The 16,366-nt window shown below is 44.2% G+C and overlaps 1 protein-coding gene across 1 annotated transcript in view; it reads right to left on the bottom strand.

Moving 5' to 3' along the window:
* LOC118377518 (ephrin type-A receptor 5-like) overlaps window positions 1-16,366 on the bottom strand; it is a 225,241-nt gene that overhangs the window by 11,398 nt on the left and 197,477 nt on the right. Inside the window, 1 exon segment of the mRNA XM_052458753.1 lies at window positions 6,503-6,708. Coding sequence (XP_052314713.1) covers window positions 6,503-6,708 — 206 coding nt within the window.

Raw genomic sequence — 16,366 nt, 5'->3', positions numbered from 1 at the left:
GACAACTTTCTCACGGTTTCTGGAAGGAAATGCTGTAGGAAAGCTCAACCGGTGTCGCTCATTCAGCCGACAGAAACTTTCAACCTGTTTTCCCCATTAAGCAACGAGTCGGAGTCAGAGGCTGAGCCTTCTCTTGTCTCTACTCCTCCCGGTACGGGGTCTGAGATGCCGAAGCTTCCCACCATTAGCTCTGACAAATTCAAAACCCTAGTCATTGGCGACTCCATTACCCACAGTATTAGACTTAAAACGAATCCTCCAGCAATTATGCACTGTTTACCAGGGGGGAGGGCTACCGACGTTAGGGTTAATCTGAAGATGGTGCTGGCTAAAGCTAAAAATGGCGAGTGTAGAGAGTGTAGAGATATTGTTATCCACGTCGGCACCAACGATGTTAGGATGAAACAGTCAGAGATCACCAAGCGCAACATAGCTTCTGCGTGTAAATCAGCTAGAAAGATGTGTCGGTATCGAGTAATTGTCTCTGGCCCCCTCCCAGGTAGGGGGAGTGATGAGCTCTACAGCAGAGTCTCACAACTCAATCGCTGGTTGAAAACTGTTTTCTGCACCTCCCAAAAGATAGAATTTGTAGACAAGTGGCCCTCTTTCTGGGACTCACCCTCATCTTATCTACCAACATAGACAGGGCTCTAACTCCTCTAGCTCCACAATGAAATAGAGTGCAGGCCAGGCAGCAGGCTGTTTACCAGCCTGCCAGCATAGTGGAGTCTGCCACTAGCACAGTCAGTGTAGTCAGCTCAGCTATCCCCATTGAGACCGTGTCTGTGCCTCGACCTAGGTTGGGCCAAACTAAACATGGCGGTGTTCGCCTTAGCAATCTCACTAGAATTAAGACCTCCTCCATTCCTGTCATTATTGAAAGAGATCGTGATACCTCACATCTCAAAATAGGGCTACTTAATGTTAGATCCCTCACTTCAAAGGCAGTTATAGTCAATGAACTAATCACTGATCATAATCTTGATGTGATTGGCCTGACTGAAACATGGCTTAAGCCTGATGAATTTACTGTGTTAAATGAGGCCTCACCTCCTGGCTACACTAGTGACCATATCCCCGTGCATCCCGCAAAGGCAGAGGTGTTGCTAACATTTACAATAGCAAATTTCAATTTGCAAAAATAAATAAATGAAAATTATGTTTTCGTCTATTGAGCGTCTAGTCATGAAATCTATGCAGCCTACTCAATCACTTTTTATAGCTACTGTTTACAGGCCTCCTGGGCAATATACAGCATTCCTCACTGAGGTCCCTGAATTCCTATCGGACATTGTAGTCATAGCAAATAATATTCACATTTTTGGTGATTTAATATTCACATGGAAAAGTCCACAGACCCACTCCAAAAGGCTTTCGGAGCCATCATCGACTCAGTGGGTTTTGTCCAACATGCCTCTGGATCTACTCACTGTAACAGTCATACTCTGGACCTAGTTTTGTCCCATGGAATAAATGTTGTGGATCTTAATGTTTTTCCTCATAATCCTGGACTATCGGACCACCATTTTATTACGTTTGCAATCGCAACAAATAATCTGCTCAGACCCCAACCAAGGAGCATCAAAAGTCGTGCTATAAATTCACAGACAACACAAAGATTCCTTGATGGCCTTCCAGACTCCCTCTGTCTACCCAAGGACACCAGAGGACAAAAATCAGTTAACCACCTAAATGAGGAACTCAATTTAACCTTGCGCAATACCCTAGATGCAGTTGCACCCCTAAAAACTACAAAGAAACTAGCTCCCTGGTATACAGAAAATACCCGAGCTCTGAAGCAAGCTTCCAGATAATTGGAACGGAAATGGCGCCACACCAAACTGGAAGTCTTCCGACTAGCTTGGAAAGACGGTACCGTGCAGTACCGAAGAGCCCTCACTGCTGCTCGATCATCCTATTTTTCCAACTTAATTGAGGAAAATAAGAATAATCCGAAATGTATTTTTGATACTGTCGCAAAGCTGACTAAAAAGCAGCATTCCCCAAGAGAGGATGGCTTTCACTTCAGCAGTAATACATTCATTAACTTCTTTGAGGAAAAGATCATGATCATTAGAAAGCAATTTACGGACTCCACTTTAAATCTGCGTATTCCTCCAAAGCTCAGTTGTCCTGAGTCTGCACAACTCTGCCAGGACCTAGGATCAAGAGAGACGCTCAAGTGTTTTAGTACTATATCTCTTGACACAATGATGAAAACAATCATGGCCTCTAAAACTTCAAGCTGCATACTGGACCCTATTCCAACTAAACTACTGAAAGAGCTGCTTCCTGTGCTTGGCCCTCCTATGTTGAACATAATTATCGTCTCTCTATCCACCGGATTAGTACCAAACTCACTAAAATGGCAGTAATAAAGCCTCTCTTGAAAAAGCCAAAACTTGACCCAGAAAATATAAAAAACTAATCAGCCTATATCGAATCTTCCATTCCTCTCAAACATTTTTGAAAAGCTGTTTGCGCAGCAACTTACTGCCTTCCTGAAGAAAAACAATGTATACAAAATGCTTCAGTCTGGTTTTACACCCCATCATAGCACTGAGACTGCACTTGTGAAGTGGTAAATTACCTTTTAATGGCGTCAGACCGCGGCTCTGTATCTGTTCTCGTGCTCCTAGACCTTAGTGCTGCTTTTGACACCATCGATCACCACATTCTTTTGGAGAGATTGGAAACCCAAATTGGTCTACACGGACATGTTCTGGCCTGGTTTAGATCTTATCTGTTGGAAATATATCAGTTTGTCTCTGTGAATGATTTGTCCTCTGACAAATCAATTGTACATTTCGGTGTTCCTCAAGGTTCCGTTTTAGGACCACTATTGTTTTCACTATATATTTTACCTCTTGGGGATGTCATTCAAAAACAAAATGTTAACTTTCATTGCTATGCGGATGACACACAGCTGTACATTTCAATGAAACATGGTGAAGCCCCAAAATTGCCCTCGCTAGAAGCCTGTGTTTCAGACATAAGGAAGTGGATGGCTGTAAACGTTCTACTTTTAAACTCGGACAAAACAGAGATGCTTGTTTTAGGTCCCAAGAAACAAAGAGATCTTCTGTTGAATCTGACGATTAATCTTGATGGCTGTACAGTCGTCTCAAATAAAACTGTGAAGGACCTCGGCGTTACTCTGGACCCTGATCTCTCTTTTGACTAACTGTTTCAAGGACAGCTTTTTTCCATCTACGTAACATTCAGTCTGAAATGTGCAGTGTGAAATATGCAGTCTGAAATGTGTAGTGTGAAATGTGCAGTCTGAAGTGTGTTTTGTGAAATGTGCAGTCTGAAATGTGTAGTGTGAAATGTGTAGTCTGAAATGTGCAGAATGGTCCTTCTGTAGCTCAGTTGGTAGAGCATGGCGCTTGTAACGCCAAGGTAGTGGGTTCGATTCCCGGGACCACCCATACGTAGAATGTATGCACACATGACTGTAAGTCGCTTTGGATAAAAGCGTCTGCTAAATGCCATATATTATATTATTATTATTATTAAATGTGTTTTGTGAAATGTGCAGTCTGAAATGTGCAGTCTGAAATGTGTAGTGTGAAGGTTGTAATCTGAAATGTGCAGTCTGAAATGTGTAGTGTGAAATGTGCAGTGTGAAATGTGCAGTCTGAAATGAGCAGTCTGAAATGTGTAGTCTGAAATGAGCAGTCTGAAATGTGTTTTGTGAAATGTAAAGTCTGAAATGTGCAGTGTGAAGGTTGTAATCTGAAATGTGCAGTCTGAAATGTGCAGTGTGAAGGTTGTAATCTGAAATGTGCAGTCTGAAATGTGTAGTGTGAAATGTGTAGTCTGAAATGTGTAGTCTGAAATGAGCAGTCTGAAATGTGTAGTCTGAAATGTGCAGTCTGAAATGTGCAGTCTGAAATGTGTAGTGTGAAATGTGCAGTCTGAAATGTGCAGTCTGAAATGTGCAGTCTGAAATGTGTAGTGTGAAATGTGTAGTCTGAAATGTGTAGTCTGAAATGTGTAGTCTGAAATGTGTAGTCTGAAATGTGTAGTCTGAAATGTGTAGTGTGAAGTGAAATGTGCAGTGTGAAATGTGCAGTCTGAAATGTGTAGTGTGAAATGTGCAGTGTGAAATGTGCAGTCTGAAATGTGCAGTGTGAAATGTGCAGTCTGAAATGTGTAGTGTGAAATGTGCAGTGTGAAATGTGCAGTCTGAAATGTGCAGTCTGAAATGTGCAGTCTGAAATGTGTAGTGTGAAATGTGTAGTGTGAAATGTGTCGTGTGAAATGTGTAGTGTGAAGTGTGCAGTGTGAAATGTGCAGTGTGAAATGTGTAGTCTGAAATGTGTAGTCTGAAATGTGTAGTCTGAAATGTGCAGTGTGAAATGTGTAGTCTGAAATGTGCAGTCTGAAATGTGTAGTGTGAAATGTGCAGTGTGAAATGTGCAGTGTGAAGTGTGCAGTGTGAAATGTGCAGTGTGAAGTGTGTCATCTGCTGTGGGATCAAACCACATATTCAATTACGAGGCCTCTAATTGGTAACCACAATTACAGCTGCTGCTAAAATGGAATTACACTGTTCTATTTAAATAGCCACATTTAACATTATTCCCAAGCAGAAGAATCCATAGTGCTAATGATTCCCAGGCTAGGAAACAACGCAATGGAACCACAGAGCAGAACATATTACCACTGAGCCAAGCTCCAACCAACCAATTTCTTATTTAACAGCACTTGCAATTATGTAAAGCAGTTCCTAAGATGCAGCATGATTCTTCCATGTGCATCAGTCCCAGCGATAGAATGAAGAACCACAGGGTAAATATTGACTAGGAGCTGTCTCTGAAAACCATGATAGTGTGGAGAACACCACTCTCTGCTATTCCTAACCATGATAGTGTGGAGAACACCACTCTCTGCTATTCATAACCATGATAGTGTGGAGAACACCACTCTCTGCATGCTATTCCTAACCATGATAGTGTGGAGAACACCACTCTCTGCTATTCCTAACCATGATAGTGTGGAGAACACCACTCTCTGCTATTCCTAACCATGATAGTGTGGAGAACACCACTCTCTGCTATTCCTAACCATGATAGTGTGGAGAACACCACTCTCTGCATGCTATTCATAACCATGATAGTGTGGAGAACACCACTCTCTGCTATTCCTAACCATGATAGTGTGGAGAACACCACTCTCTGCTATTCCTAACCATGATAGTGTGGAGAACACCACTCTCTGCTATTCCTAACCATGATAGTGTGGAGAACACCACTCTCTGCTATTCCTAACCATGATAGTGTGGAGAACACCACTCTCTGCTATTCCTAACCATGATAGTGTGGAGAACACCACTCTCTGCTATTCCTAACCATGATAGTGTGGAGAACACCACTCTCTGCTATTCCTAACCATGATAGTGTGGAGAACACCACTCTCTGCTATTCCTAACCATGATAGTGTGGAGAACACCACTCTCTCCTATTCCTAACCATGATAGTGTGGAGAACACCACTCTCTGCTATTCCTAACCATGATAGTGTGGAGAACACCACTCTCTGCTATTCCTAACCATGATAGTGTGGAGAACACCACTCTCTGCTATTCATAGAATTGGGATTCATTTGTCTGATGCCACTTCTGCTCAGCTCAAAGTCCAACCAAGGGACAGGATATGGTGTGGTGACAGGAGATCTCTGCTATTGTAGAATTGGGATTCATTTGTCTGTGTATGTCTGCTCAGCTCAAAGTCCAACCAAGGGACAGGATATGGTGTGTGTGACAGGAGATGTGTGTATGTCTGTGTGTGTGTGTGTGTGTGTGTGTGTGTGTGTGTGTGTGTGTGTGTGTGTGTGTGTGTCAGGAGATCGTGTGTGTGTGTGTATATGTGTGTGTGTGACAGGAGATGTGTGTGTGTGTGTGTGTGTGTGTGTGTGTGTGTGTGTGTGTGTGTGTGTGTGTGTGTGTGTGTGTGTGTGTGTGTGTGTCAGGAGATCGTGTGTGTGTGTGTATATGTGTGTGTGTGACAGGAGATTGTGTATGTGTGTGCGTGTGTGTGACAGGAGATTGTGTATGTGTGTGCGTGTGTGTGACAGGAGATTGTGTGTGTGTGTGTGTGTGTGTGTGTGTGTGTGTGTGTGTGTGTGTGTGTGTGTGTGTGTGTGTGTGTGTGTGTGTGTGTGTGTGTGTGTGTGTGTGTGTGTGTGTGTGTGTGATAGGAGATATGTATATGTTACAACTGTCAACACGCCCTGATTTCCTGTGACGACCTTTTAGCTTCTTAGCCATTTATCCATTTAGATATTTAGCCCATCAAAGCTTTCCGGTGGCATAACTGGCTCAGGCATTGTCATCAGGGAGGTCACGTGTGTTTGCGAGACAGAGGACCCGAGGTCAGGGAGGTCACGTGTGTTTGAGAGACAGAGGACCCGAGGTCAATGCCAGTTAAGTAAGCAGTGATGTCCGTCCGACCTCAGTAAAAGTAACAGAACCAAACCCATCCGTAAATCCTCCTGACCTGTGTGATGAGTTCACCAGGGCTTTGAGACTGCTGGGGTTGCGTATCAGTTTGTCGAGCAGACAGACGATCTCCTCAAACTTGGGTCTGCTGTTCCTGTCCTTCTGCCAGCAGGCCATCATCAGGTGGTACAGAACTACAGGACAGTCCATAGGGCCAGGAAGACGGTAGCTCTCCTCAACTGCCTTAATAACCTGGAGGGAGAGGTTAGGTGTCAAAGGTTAGGTGGTACAGAACTACAGAGATGACTAGTTAAAAGAAAAAGATAGAGAGGAGAGATAGGGAGACAATGTCTCTAAAAGAGAGGGAAATGAGACAATGTCTAATTAAAAGAGAGAGGGTGAGACTGCAATGACTAGTAAAAAAGAGAAAAGATAGGGAGACAATGTCTAGCTAAAAGAGAGAGAGAGGGAGACAATGTCTAGCTAAAAGAGAGAGAGAGGGAGAGGGAGACAATGTCTAGCTAAAAGAGAGAGAGAGAGGGAGAGGGAGACAATGTCTAGCTAAAAGAGAGAGAGAGAGAGAGAGGGAGACAATGTCTAGAGAGAGAGAGAGAGAGGGAGACAATGTCTAGCTAAAAGAGAGAGAGAGAGAGAGAGACAATGTCTAGCTAAAAGAGGGAGAGGGAGACAATGTCTAGCTAAAAGAGAGAGAGAGAGAGAGAGAGGGAGACAATGTCTAGCTAAAAGAGAGAGAGAGAGAGGGAGAGGGAGACAATGTCTAGCTAAAAGAGAGAGAGAGAGAGAGGAGAGGGAGACAATGTCTAGCTAAAAGAGAGAGAGAGAGAGGGAGAGGGAGACAATGTCTAGCTAAAAGAGAGAGAGAGAGGGAGAGGGAGACAATGTCTAGCTAAAAGAGAGAGAGAGAGAGAGAGAGGGAGAGGGAGACAATGTCTAGCTAAAAGAGAGAGAGAGAGAGGGAGAGGGAGACAATGTCTAGCTAAAAGAGAGAGAGAGAGAGAGAGAGGGAGACAATGTCTAGCTAAAAGAGAGAGAGAGAGAGAGAGGGAGAGGGAGACAATGTCTAGCTAAAAGAGAGAGAGGGAGAGGGAGACAATGTCTAGCTAAAAGAGAGAGGGAAAGAGGGAGACAATGTCTAGCTAAAAGAGAGAGGGAAAGAGGAGAGGGAGAGAGAGAGTCAGGAGGCATCTTGCTAAGAGAGAGAGAGAGAGAGAAAACATAAAACTGAAGAAAATTAACAACAATGACAAATGGTTTGATGAAGAATGCAAAAACTTAAGAAAGAAATTGATAAACATATCCAACCAAAAACACAGAGAACCAGAAAACCTGAGTCTAAACCTTCACTATGGTGAATCACTAAAACAATACAGAAATACACTACAGAAAAAGAAGGAACAGCACGTCAGAAATCAGCTCAATGCAATTGAAGAATCCACAGACTCTAACCACTTCTGGGAAAATTGGAAAACATAAAAACAAACACAAAGAGTTATCTATCCAAAATGGAGATGTGTGGATAAACCACTTCTCTAGTCTTTTTGACTCTATAACAAAGAACAAACAGCAAAAACATATACATGATCAAATACAGATCTTAGAATCAACGATTAAAGACGACCAGAACCCACTGGATTCCAGAACAAACTGGATTCCAGAACCCACTGGATTCCAGAACCCACTGGATTCCAGAACCCACTGGATTCTCCAATTACATTGAAAATACAAACCCTCCAACCCAAAAAGGCTTGTGGTGTTGATGGCATCCTCAATGAAATAATAAAATATACAGACTACAAATTCAAATTGGCTAGACTCAAACTCTTAAGCCCCACTCTCTTCAACAAATATATCAACGAATTGGCCAGGGCACTAGAACAGTCTGTAGCACCCGGCCTCACCCTACTAGAATCTGAAGTCAAATGTATTCTGTTTGCTGATGATCTGGTGCTTCTGTCCCCAACCAAGGAGGGCCTACAGCAGCACCTAGATCTTCTGCACAGATTCTGACAGACCTGGAACCTGTCAGACCTGGGCCCTGACAGTAAATCTCTGTAAGACAAAAATAATGGTGTTCCAAAAAAGGTCCAGTTGCCAGGACCACAAAAATAAATTCCATCTAGACACCGATGGCCTAGAGCACACAAAAAACAATACATACCTCGGCCTAAACATCAGCGCCACGGGTAACTTCCACAAAGCTGTGAACGAGCTAAGAGACAAGTCAAGAAGGGCATTCTATGCCATCAAAGGGAACATAAAACTCAACATACCAATTAGGATCTGGCAACAACAACAAAAGAATGACCCGGTATAGAACCCATTGCCCTTTATGGTTGTCTGGTTCTGCTCACCAACCAACAATTCACTAAATGGGACAAACACCAAATTGAATCCTGCAAAAATATCCTCTGTGTACAACGTAAAACCCCAAATAATGCATGCAGAACAGAATTAGATCGATACCCGCTATTTTTCAAAATCCAGAAAAGCGCCGTTAAATTCTACAACAAAGCCCCCACCTACAGAAACAAACCTGGAGAAGAGTCCCCTAAGCAAGCTGGTCCTGGGGCTCTGTTCACAAACACAAACAGACCCTACAGAGAGATGAACCTGTAGAAGAGTCCCCTAAGCAAGCTGGTCCTGGGGCTCTGTTCACAAACACAAACAGACCCTACAGAGAGATGAACCTGGAGAAGAGTCCCCTAAGCAAGCTGGTCCTGGGGCTCTGTTCACAAACACAAACAGACCCCACAGAGCCCTCACCTAAAGAGAGATGAACCTGGAGAAGAGTTCCCTAAGCAAGCTGGTCCTGGGGCTCTGTTCACAAACACAAACAGACCCCACAGAGCCCTCACCTAAAGAGAGATGAACCTGGAGAAGAGTTCCCTAAGCAAGCTGGTCCTGGGGCTCTGTTCACAAACACAAACAGACCCCACAGAGCCCTCACCTAAAGAGAGATGAACCTGGAGAAGAGTTCCCTAAGCAAGCTGGTCCTGGGGCTCTGTTCACAAACACAAACAGACCCCTCACCTAAAGAGAGATGAACCTGTAGAAGAGTCCCCTAAGCAAGCTGGTCCTGGGGCTCTGTTCACAAACACAAACAGACCCCACAGAGCCCCAGGACACCAGCACATTTGGACCCAAACAAATCATGAGAAAACAAAAAGATTGTTCTGTTTGTTTTGTTAATTCTTTCCAAACTAGAATGCTATTTGGCCCTAAACAGAGAGTACACAGTTATTTCCCATTTCATACTTCAAATACATTGGTACAACACAGAGCCAATAATATAACATGTCGATATTCTTTTAAAACTTTTGTGAGTTTAATGTTTACTAATGTTTCCCTTGTCTATTCCATTTCTTTGGCAACATTCAGGAAACGAGGCACATGTCGCACGTCACTTCACAGGGAGAGACATTTCAACTTAAAACATGTATTTTCTATCAAAATGCCATGATTGGCTGAGGTAATGGATGGGCTGGACATGCTGGGAGATGAGTTTGGATTGGTCTGCCATTTAGCATGCTTCTGTTTATAATGTGAGTTGCTCAGTATGTGTTGATAGTCATTTCTACTGCACCCTTTTTTGAAATATATAATACATTAGCCATCAAGAACTACAAACGTTTTGCTACTTTTCTCAACAACATAAAGTAAGATGGCGCAGACAGACATGGAACATGGAAGGTCTGCTTCTAGCTCCTAAGCAACTTTGCAGTAATTTTGTTGTGATTTCTTACATTATTAGCCCAGAATGTTTTTTGTGTTATTACTTACAGCTGGAAATAACTTTGGGATTTCAGAGTGACAGTAACTCACCAGGATTACGACCAGGAATACAACTTTCCCAAATTGGATCCTTTGTCTATTCAACGCTAGTCTGACCAATCGGAATCCATGCTTCAAGATTGTTTTGATCACGTGGACTGGGATATGTTCCGGGTTGACTCTGAGAATAGCATTGACGTATACACTGACACGGTGACTGAGTTCATCAGGAAGTGGATAAGGGATGTTGTTCCCACTGTGATTATTAAAACAAAAAAACGTGGATAGGTGGCAGCATTTGCCCAAAACTGAAAGCACGAACCACCGCATTTAACCATGGCAAGGTGTCTGGGAATATGGTTGAATACAAACAGTGCATTAATACACAATATCCCATAATAAAAAACATATATATATTTTTTTTAAATCCTAATTCCTGTGGTATATTCAATTTACTGGACATGATTTGGAAAGCCACACACCTGTCTATCTATATAAGGTCTCACAGTTGACAGTCCATGTCAATGTAAAAACCAAGTCATGAGGTCTAAGGAATTGTCCGTAGATTGTGTCCAGGTGCTGGTGAAGGGTAACAAAACATTTCTGCAGCATTGAAGATCCTTATTTAACCGGGTAGGCCAGTTGAGAACAAGTTCCCTTTATTTAACCAGGTAGGCCAGTTGAGAACAAGTTCCCTTTATTTAACCAGGTAGGCTAGTTGAGAACAAGTTCCCTTTATTTAACCAGGTAGGCCAGTTGAGAACAAGTTCCCTTTATTTAACCAGGTAGGCCAGTTGAGAACAAGTTCCCTTTATTTAACCAGGTAGGCCAGTTGAGAACAAGTTCCCTTTATTTAACCAGGTAGGCCAGTTGAGAACAAGTTCCCTTTATTTAACCAGGTAGGCCAGTTGAGAACAAGTTCCCTTTATTTAACCAGGTAGGCCAGTTGAGAACAAGTTCCCTTTATTTAACCAGGTGGCCAGTTGACAACAAGTTCCCTTTATTTAACCAGGGAGGCTAGTTGAGAACAAGTTCCCTTTATTTAACCAGGTAGGCTAGTTGAGAACAAGTTCCCTTTATTTAACCAGGGAGGCTAGTTGAGAACAAGTTCCCTTTATTTAACCAGGGAGGCTAGTTGAGAACAAGTTCCCTTTATTTAACCAGGGAGGCTAGTTGAGAACAAGTTCCCTTTATTTAACCAGGGAGGCTAGTTGAGAACAAGTTCCCTTTATTTAACCAGGGAGGCTAGTTGAGAACAAGTTCCCTTTATTTAACCAGGTAGGCTGGTTGAGAACAAGTTCCCTTTATTTAACCAGGGAGGCTAGTTGAGAACAAGTTCCCTTTATTTAACAAGGTAGGCCAGTTGAGAACAAGTTCCCTTTATTTAACCAGGGAGGCTAGTTGAGAACAAGTTCCCTTTATTTAACCAGGTAGGGTAGTTGAGAACAAGTTCCCTTTATTTAACCAGGTAGGCTGGTTGAGAACAAGTTCCCTTTATTTAACCAGGGAGGCTAGTTGAGAACAAGTTCCCTTTATTTAACCAGGTAGGCCAGTTGAGAACAAGTTCCCTTTATTTAACCAGGGAGGCTAGTTGAGAACAAGTTCCCTTTATTTAACCAGGTAGGCTAGTTGAGAACAAGTTCCCTTTATTTAACCAGGTAGGCCAGTTGAGAACAAGTTCCCTTTATTTAACCAGGTAGGCCAGTTGAGAACAAGTTCCCTTTATTTAACCAGGTAGGCCAGTTGAGAACAAGTTCCCTTTATTTAACCAGGTAGGGCAGTTGAGAACAAGTTCCCTTTATTTAACCAGGTAGGCCAGTTGAGAACAAGTTCCCTTTATTTAACCAGGTAGGCCGGTTGAGAACAAGTTCCCTTTATTTAACCAGGTAGAGTAGGGAGATAAGGCAGAGGAAGAGTAGGGAGATAAGGCAGAGGAAGAGTAAGGAGATAAGGCAGAGGAAGAGTAGGGAGATAAGGGAGAGGAAGAGTAGGGAGATAAGGGAGAGGAAGAGTAGGGAGATAAGGCAGAGGAAGAGTAGGGAGATAAGGCAGAGGAAGAGTAGGGAGATAAGGGAGAGGAAGAGTAGGGAGATAAGGGAGAGGAAGAGTAGGGAGATAAGGCAGAGGAAGAGTAGGGAGATAAGGCAGAGGAAGAGTAGGGAGATAAGGCAGAGGAAGAGTAGGGAGGCAAGGCAGAGGAAGAGTAGGGAGATAAGGGAGAGGAAGAGTAGGGAGATAAGGCAGAGGAAGAGTAGGGAGATAAGGCAGAGGAAGAGTAGGGAGATAAGGCAGAGGAAGAGTAGGGAGATAAGGCAGAGGAAGAGTAGGGAGATAAGGGAGAGGAAGAGTAGGGAGATAAGGGAGAGGAAGAGTAGGGAGATAAGGCAGAGGAAGAGTAGGGAGATAAGGAAGAGTAGGGAGATAAGGCAGAGGAAGAGTAGGGAGATAAGGGAGAGGAAGAGTAGGGAGATAAGGCAGAGGAAGAGTAGGGAGATAAGGGAGAGGAAGAGTAGGGAGATAAGGCAGAGGAAGAGTAGGGAGGTAAGGCAGAGGAAGAGTAGGGAGATAAGGGAGAGGAAGAGTAGGGAGATAAGGGAGAGGAAGAGTAGGGAGATAAGGCAGAGGAAGAGTAGGGAGATAAGGCAGAGGAAGAGTAGGGAGATAAGGCAGAGGAAGAGTAGGGAGATAAGGGAGAGGAAGAGTAGGGAGATAAGGCAGAGGAAGAGTAGGGAGATAAGGGAGAGGAAGAGTAGGGAGATAAGGCAGAGGAAGAGTAGGGAGATAAGGGAGAGGAAGAGTAGGGAGATAAGGCAGAGGAAGAGTAGGGAGATAAGGCAGAGGAAGAGTAGGGAGATAAGGCAGAGGAAGAGTAGGGAGATAAGGGAGAGGAAGAGTAGGGAGATAAGTCAGAGTAGGGAGATAAGGCAGAGGAAGAGTAGGGAGATAAGGCAGAGGAAGAGTAGGGAGGTAAGGCAGAGGAAGAGTAGGGAGATAAGGGAGAGGAAGAGTAGGGAGATAAGGCAGAGGAAGAGTAGGGAGATAAGGCAGAGTAGGGAGATAAGGTAGAGGAAGAGTAGGGAGATAAGGCAGAGGAAGAGTAGAGAGGTAAGGCAGAGGAAGAGTAGGGAGATAAGGGAGAGGAAGAGTAGGGAGATAAGGCAGAGTAGGGAGATAAGGTAGAGGAAGAGTAGGGAGATAAGGCAGAGGAAGAGTAGGGAGATAAGGCAGAGGAAGAGTAGGGAGATAAGGGAGAGGAAGAGTAGGGAGATAAGGCAGAGGAAGAGTAGGGAGATAAGGGAGAGGAAGAGTAGGGAGATAAGGCAGAGGAAGAGTAGGGAGATAAGGGAGAGGAAGAGTAGGGAGATAAGGCAGAGGAAGAGTAGGGAGATAAGGCAGAGGAAGAGTAGGGAGATAAGGCAGAGGAAGAGTAGGGAGATAAGGCAGAGGAAGAGTAGGGAGATAAGGCAGAGGAAGAGTAGGGAGATAAGGCAGAGGAAGAGTAGGGAGATAAGGCAGAGGAAGAGTAGGGAGATAAGGCAGAGGAAGAGTAGGGAGATAAGGCAGAGGAAGAGTAGGGAGATAAGGGAGAGGAAGAGTAGGGAGATAAGGCAGAGTAGGGAGATAAGGCAGAGGAAGAGTAGGGAGATAAGGCAGAGGAAGAGTAGGGAGATAAGGCAGAGGAAGAGTAGGGAGATAAGGCAGAGGAAGAGTAGGGAGATAAGGCAGAGGAAGAGTAGGGAGATAAGGCAGAGGAAGAGTAGGGAGATAAGGCAGAGGAAGAGTAGGGAGATAAGGCAGAGGAAGAGTAGGGAGATAAGGCAGAGGAAGAGTAGGGAGATAAGGCAGAGGAAGAGTAGGGAGATAAGGCAGAGGAAGAGTAGGGAGATAAGGCAGAGGAAGAGTAGGGAGATAAGGCAGAGGAAGAGTAGGGAGATAAGGCAGAGGAAGAGTAGGGAGATAAGGCAGAGGAAGAGTAGGGAGATAAGGCAGAGGAAGAGTAGGGAGATAAGGCAGAGGAAGGTAGGGAGATAAGGCAGAGGAAGAGTAGGGAGATAAGGCAGAGGAAGAGTAGGGAGATAAGGCAGAGTAGGGAGATAAGGCAGAGGAAGAGTAGGGAGATAAGGCAGAGGAAGAGTAGGGAGATAAGGCAGAGGAAGAGTAGGGAGATAAGGGAGAGGCAGAGGGAGATAAGGCAGAGTAGGGAGATAAGGCAGAGGAAGAGTAGGGAGATACGGCAGAGGAATAGTAGGGAGATAAGGGAGAGGAAGAGTAGGGAGATGAGGCAGAGGAAGAGTAGGGAGATAAGGCAGAGGAAGAGTAGGGAGATAAGGCAATAATAGGCCATAGAGGTGAAATAATTACACTGAAGTGACAGATGTGCAGATGATGATGTGCAAGTAGAGATACTGGGGTGCAAAGAGCAAGATGATAAATAACAATATGTGGATGAGGTAGTTGCTTGGGCTATTTACAGATTGGCTGTGTACAGGTACAGTGATTGGTAAGCTGCTCTGACAGCTGATGCTTAAAGTTAGAGAGGGAGATATAAGACTCCAGCTTCAGTGATTTTTGCAATTCGTTCCAATCATTGGCAGCAGAAAACTGGAAGGAATTACGACCTAAGGAAGTGTTGGCTTTGGGGATGACCATTGAAATATACCTGCTGGAGCGCGTGCTATGGATGGGTGTTGCTATGGTGACCAGTGAGCTGAGATAAGGCAGGGCTTTACCTAGCAAAGATTTATAGATGACCTGGAGCCAGTGGGTTTGGTGACGAATGGGTTGAAGAGCATGCATTTAGTTTTACTAGCATTTAAAAGCAGGCCACAGAAGGAGTGTTGTATGGCATTGAAGCTCCTTTGGAGGTTTGTTAACACAGTGTCCAAAGAAGGGCCAGAAGTATGCAGAATGGTGTCGTCTGCGTAGAGGTGGATCAGAGAATCACCAGCAGCAAGAGTGACATCATTGATATATACAGAGAAAAGAGTCAGCCCGAGAATTGAACCCTGTGGTACCCCCATAGAGACTGTCAGAGGTCCGGACAACATTCCCTCCGATTTGACACACTGAACTCTATCTGAGAAGTAGTTGGTGAACCAGGCAAGGCAGTCATTTGAAGAACTAAGGCTATTGAGTCTAATGATAAGAATGTGGTGATTGACAGAGTCGAAAGCCTTGGTCAGGTCGATAAAAACAGCTGCACAGTACTGTCTTTTATCAATAGCGGTTATGATATCGTTTAGTACCTTGAGCGTGGCTGAGGTGCACCCGTGACCGGCTCAGAAACCAGATTGCACAGAGGAGAAGGTATGGTGGGATTCGAAATGGTCAGTGATCTGTTTGTTAACTTGGCTTTCGAAGACTTTAGAAAGGCAGGGCAGGATGGATATACGTCTGTAACAGTTTGGGTTTAGAGGCAGGGCAGGGCAGGGCAGGGAGTGTCTCCCCCTTTGAAGAGAGGGATGACCGCAGCAGCTTTCCAGTCTTTAGGGATCTCAGATGACACAAAAGAGAGGTTAAACAGGCTAGTAATAGGGGTTGCAACAATTGTGGCGGATAATTTTAGAAAGCGAGGGTCCAGATTGTCTAGCCTTGCTGACTTGTAGGGATCCAGGTTTAGCAGCTATTCAGAACATCAGCTGTCTGGATTTGGGTGAAGGGGAAGGCAGGGGGGCTTGGGCAAGTTGCTGCAGGGGGGTGCAGAGGGTGTTGGCCAGGGTAGGGGTAGCCAGGTGGAAAGCATGGCCAGCCGTAGAAAACTGCTTATTTCAATTATCGATTATCATAGATTTATCGGTGGTGACAGTGTTTCCTATCCTCAGTGCAGTGGGCAGCTGGGAGGTGGTGCTCTTATTCTCCATGGACTTTACAGTGTCCCAAAATATTTTGGAATTAGTGCTACAGGATGCACATTTCTGTTTTGAAGAAGCTAGCCTTAGCTTTCCTAACTGACCGAGTAATATATGTTAATACTTCCCTAAAATATGCATTTAGCGGGAGCTTTTATGCTAATGCGACTTACAGTTTTGTGTGGCATAGGGCAATTCTGGGGTGAACCAAGGGCTATATCTGTTCTTAGTTCTACCTTTTTTGAATGTGGCATTGGCTCATTTAAGATGAGCCAAGAAGG

The sequence above is a fragment of the Oncorhynchus keta genome, chromosome 12, assembly GCF_023373465.1.
Source record: "Oncorhynchus keta strain PuntledgeMale-10-30-2019 chromosome 12, Oket_V2, whole genome shotgun sequence".
NCBI lineage: Eukaryota > Metazoa > Chordata > Actinopteri > Salmoniformes > Salmonidae > Oncorhynchus > Oncorhynchus keta.
The sequence above is the reverse complement of the archived record's forward strand: the minus strand, read 5'-3'. Positions and strand labels throughout refer to the sequence as shown.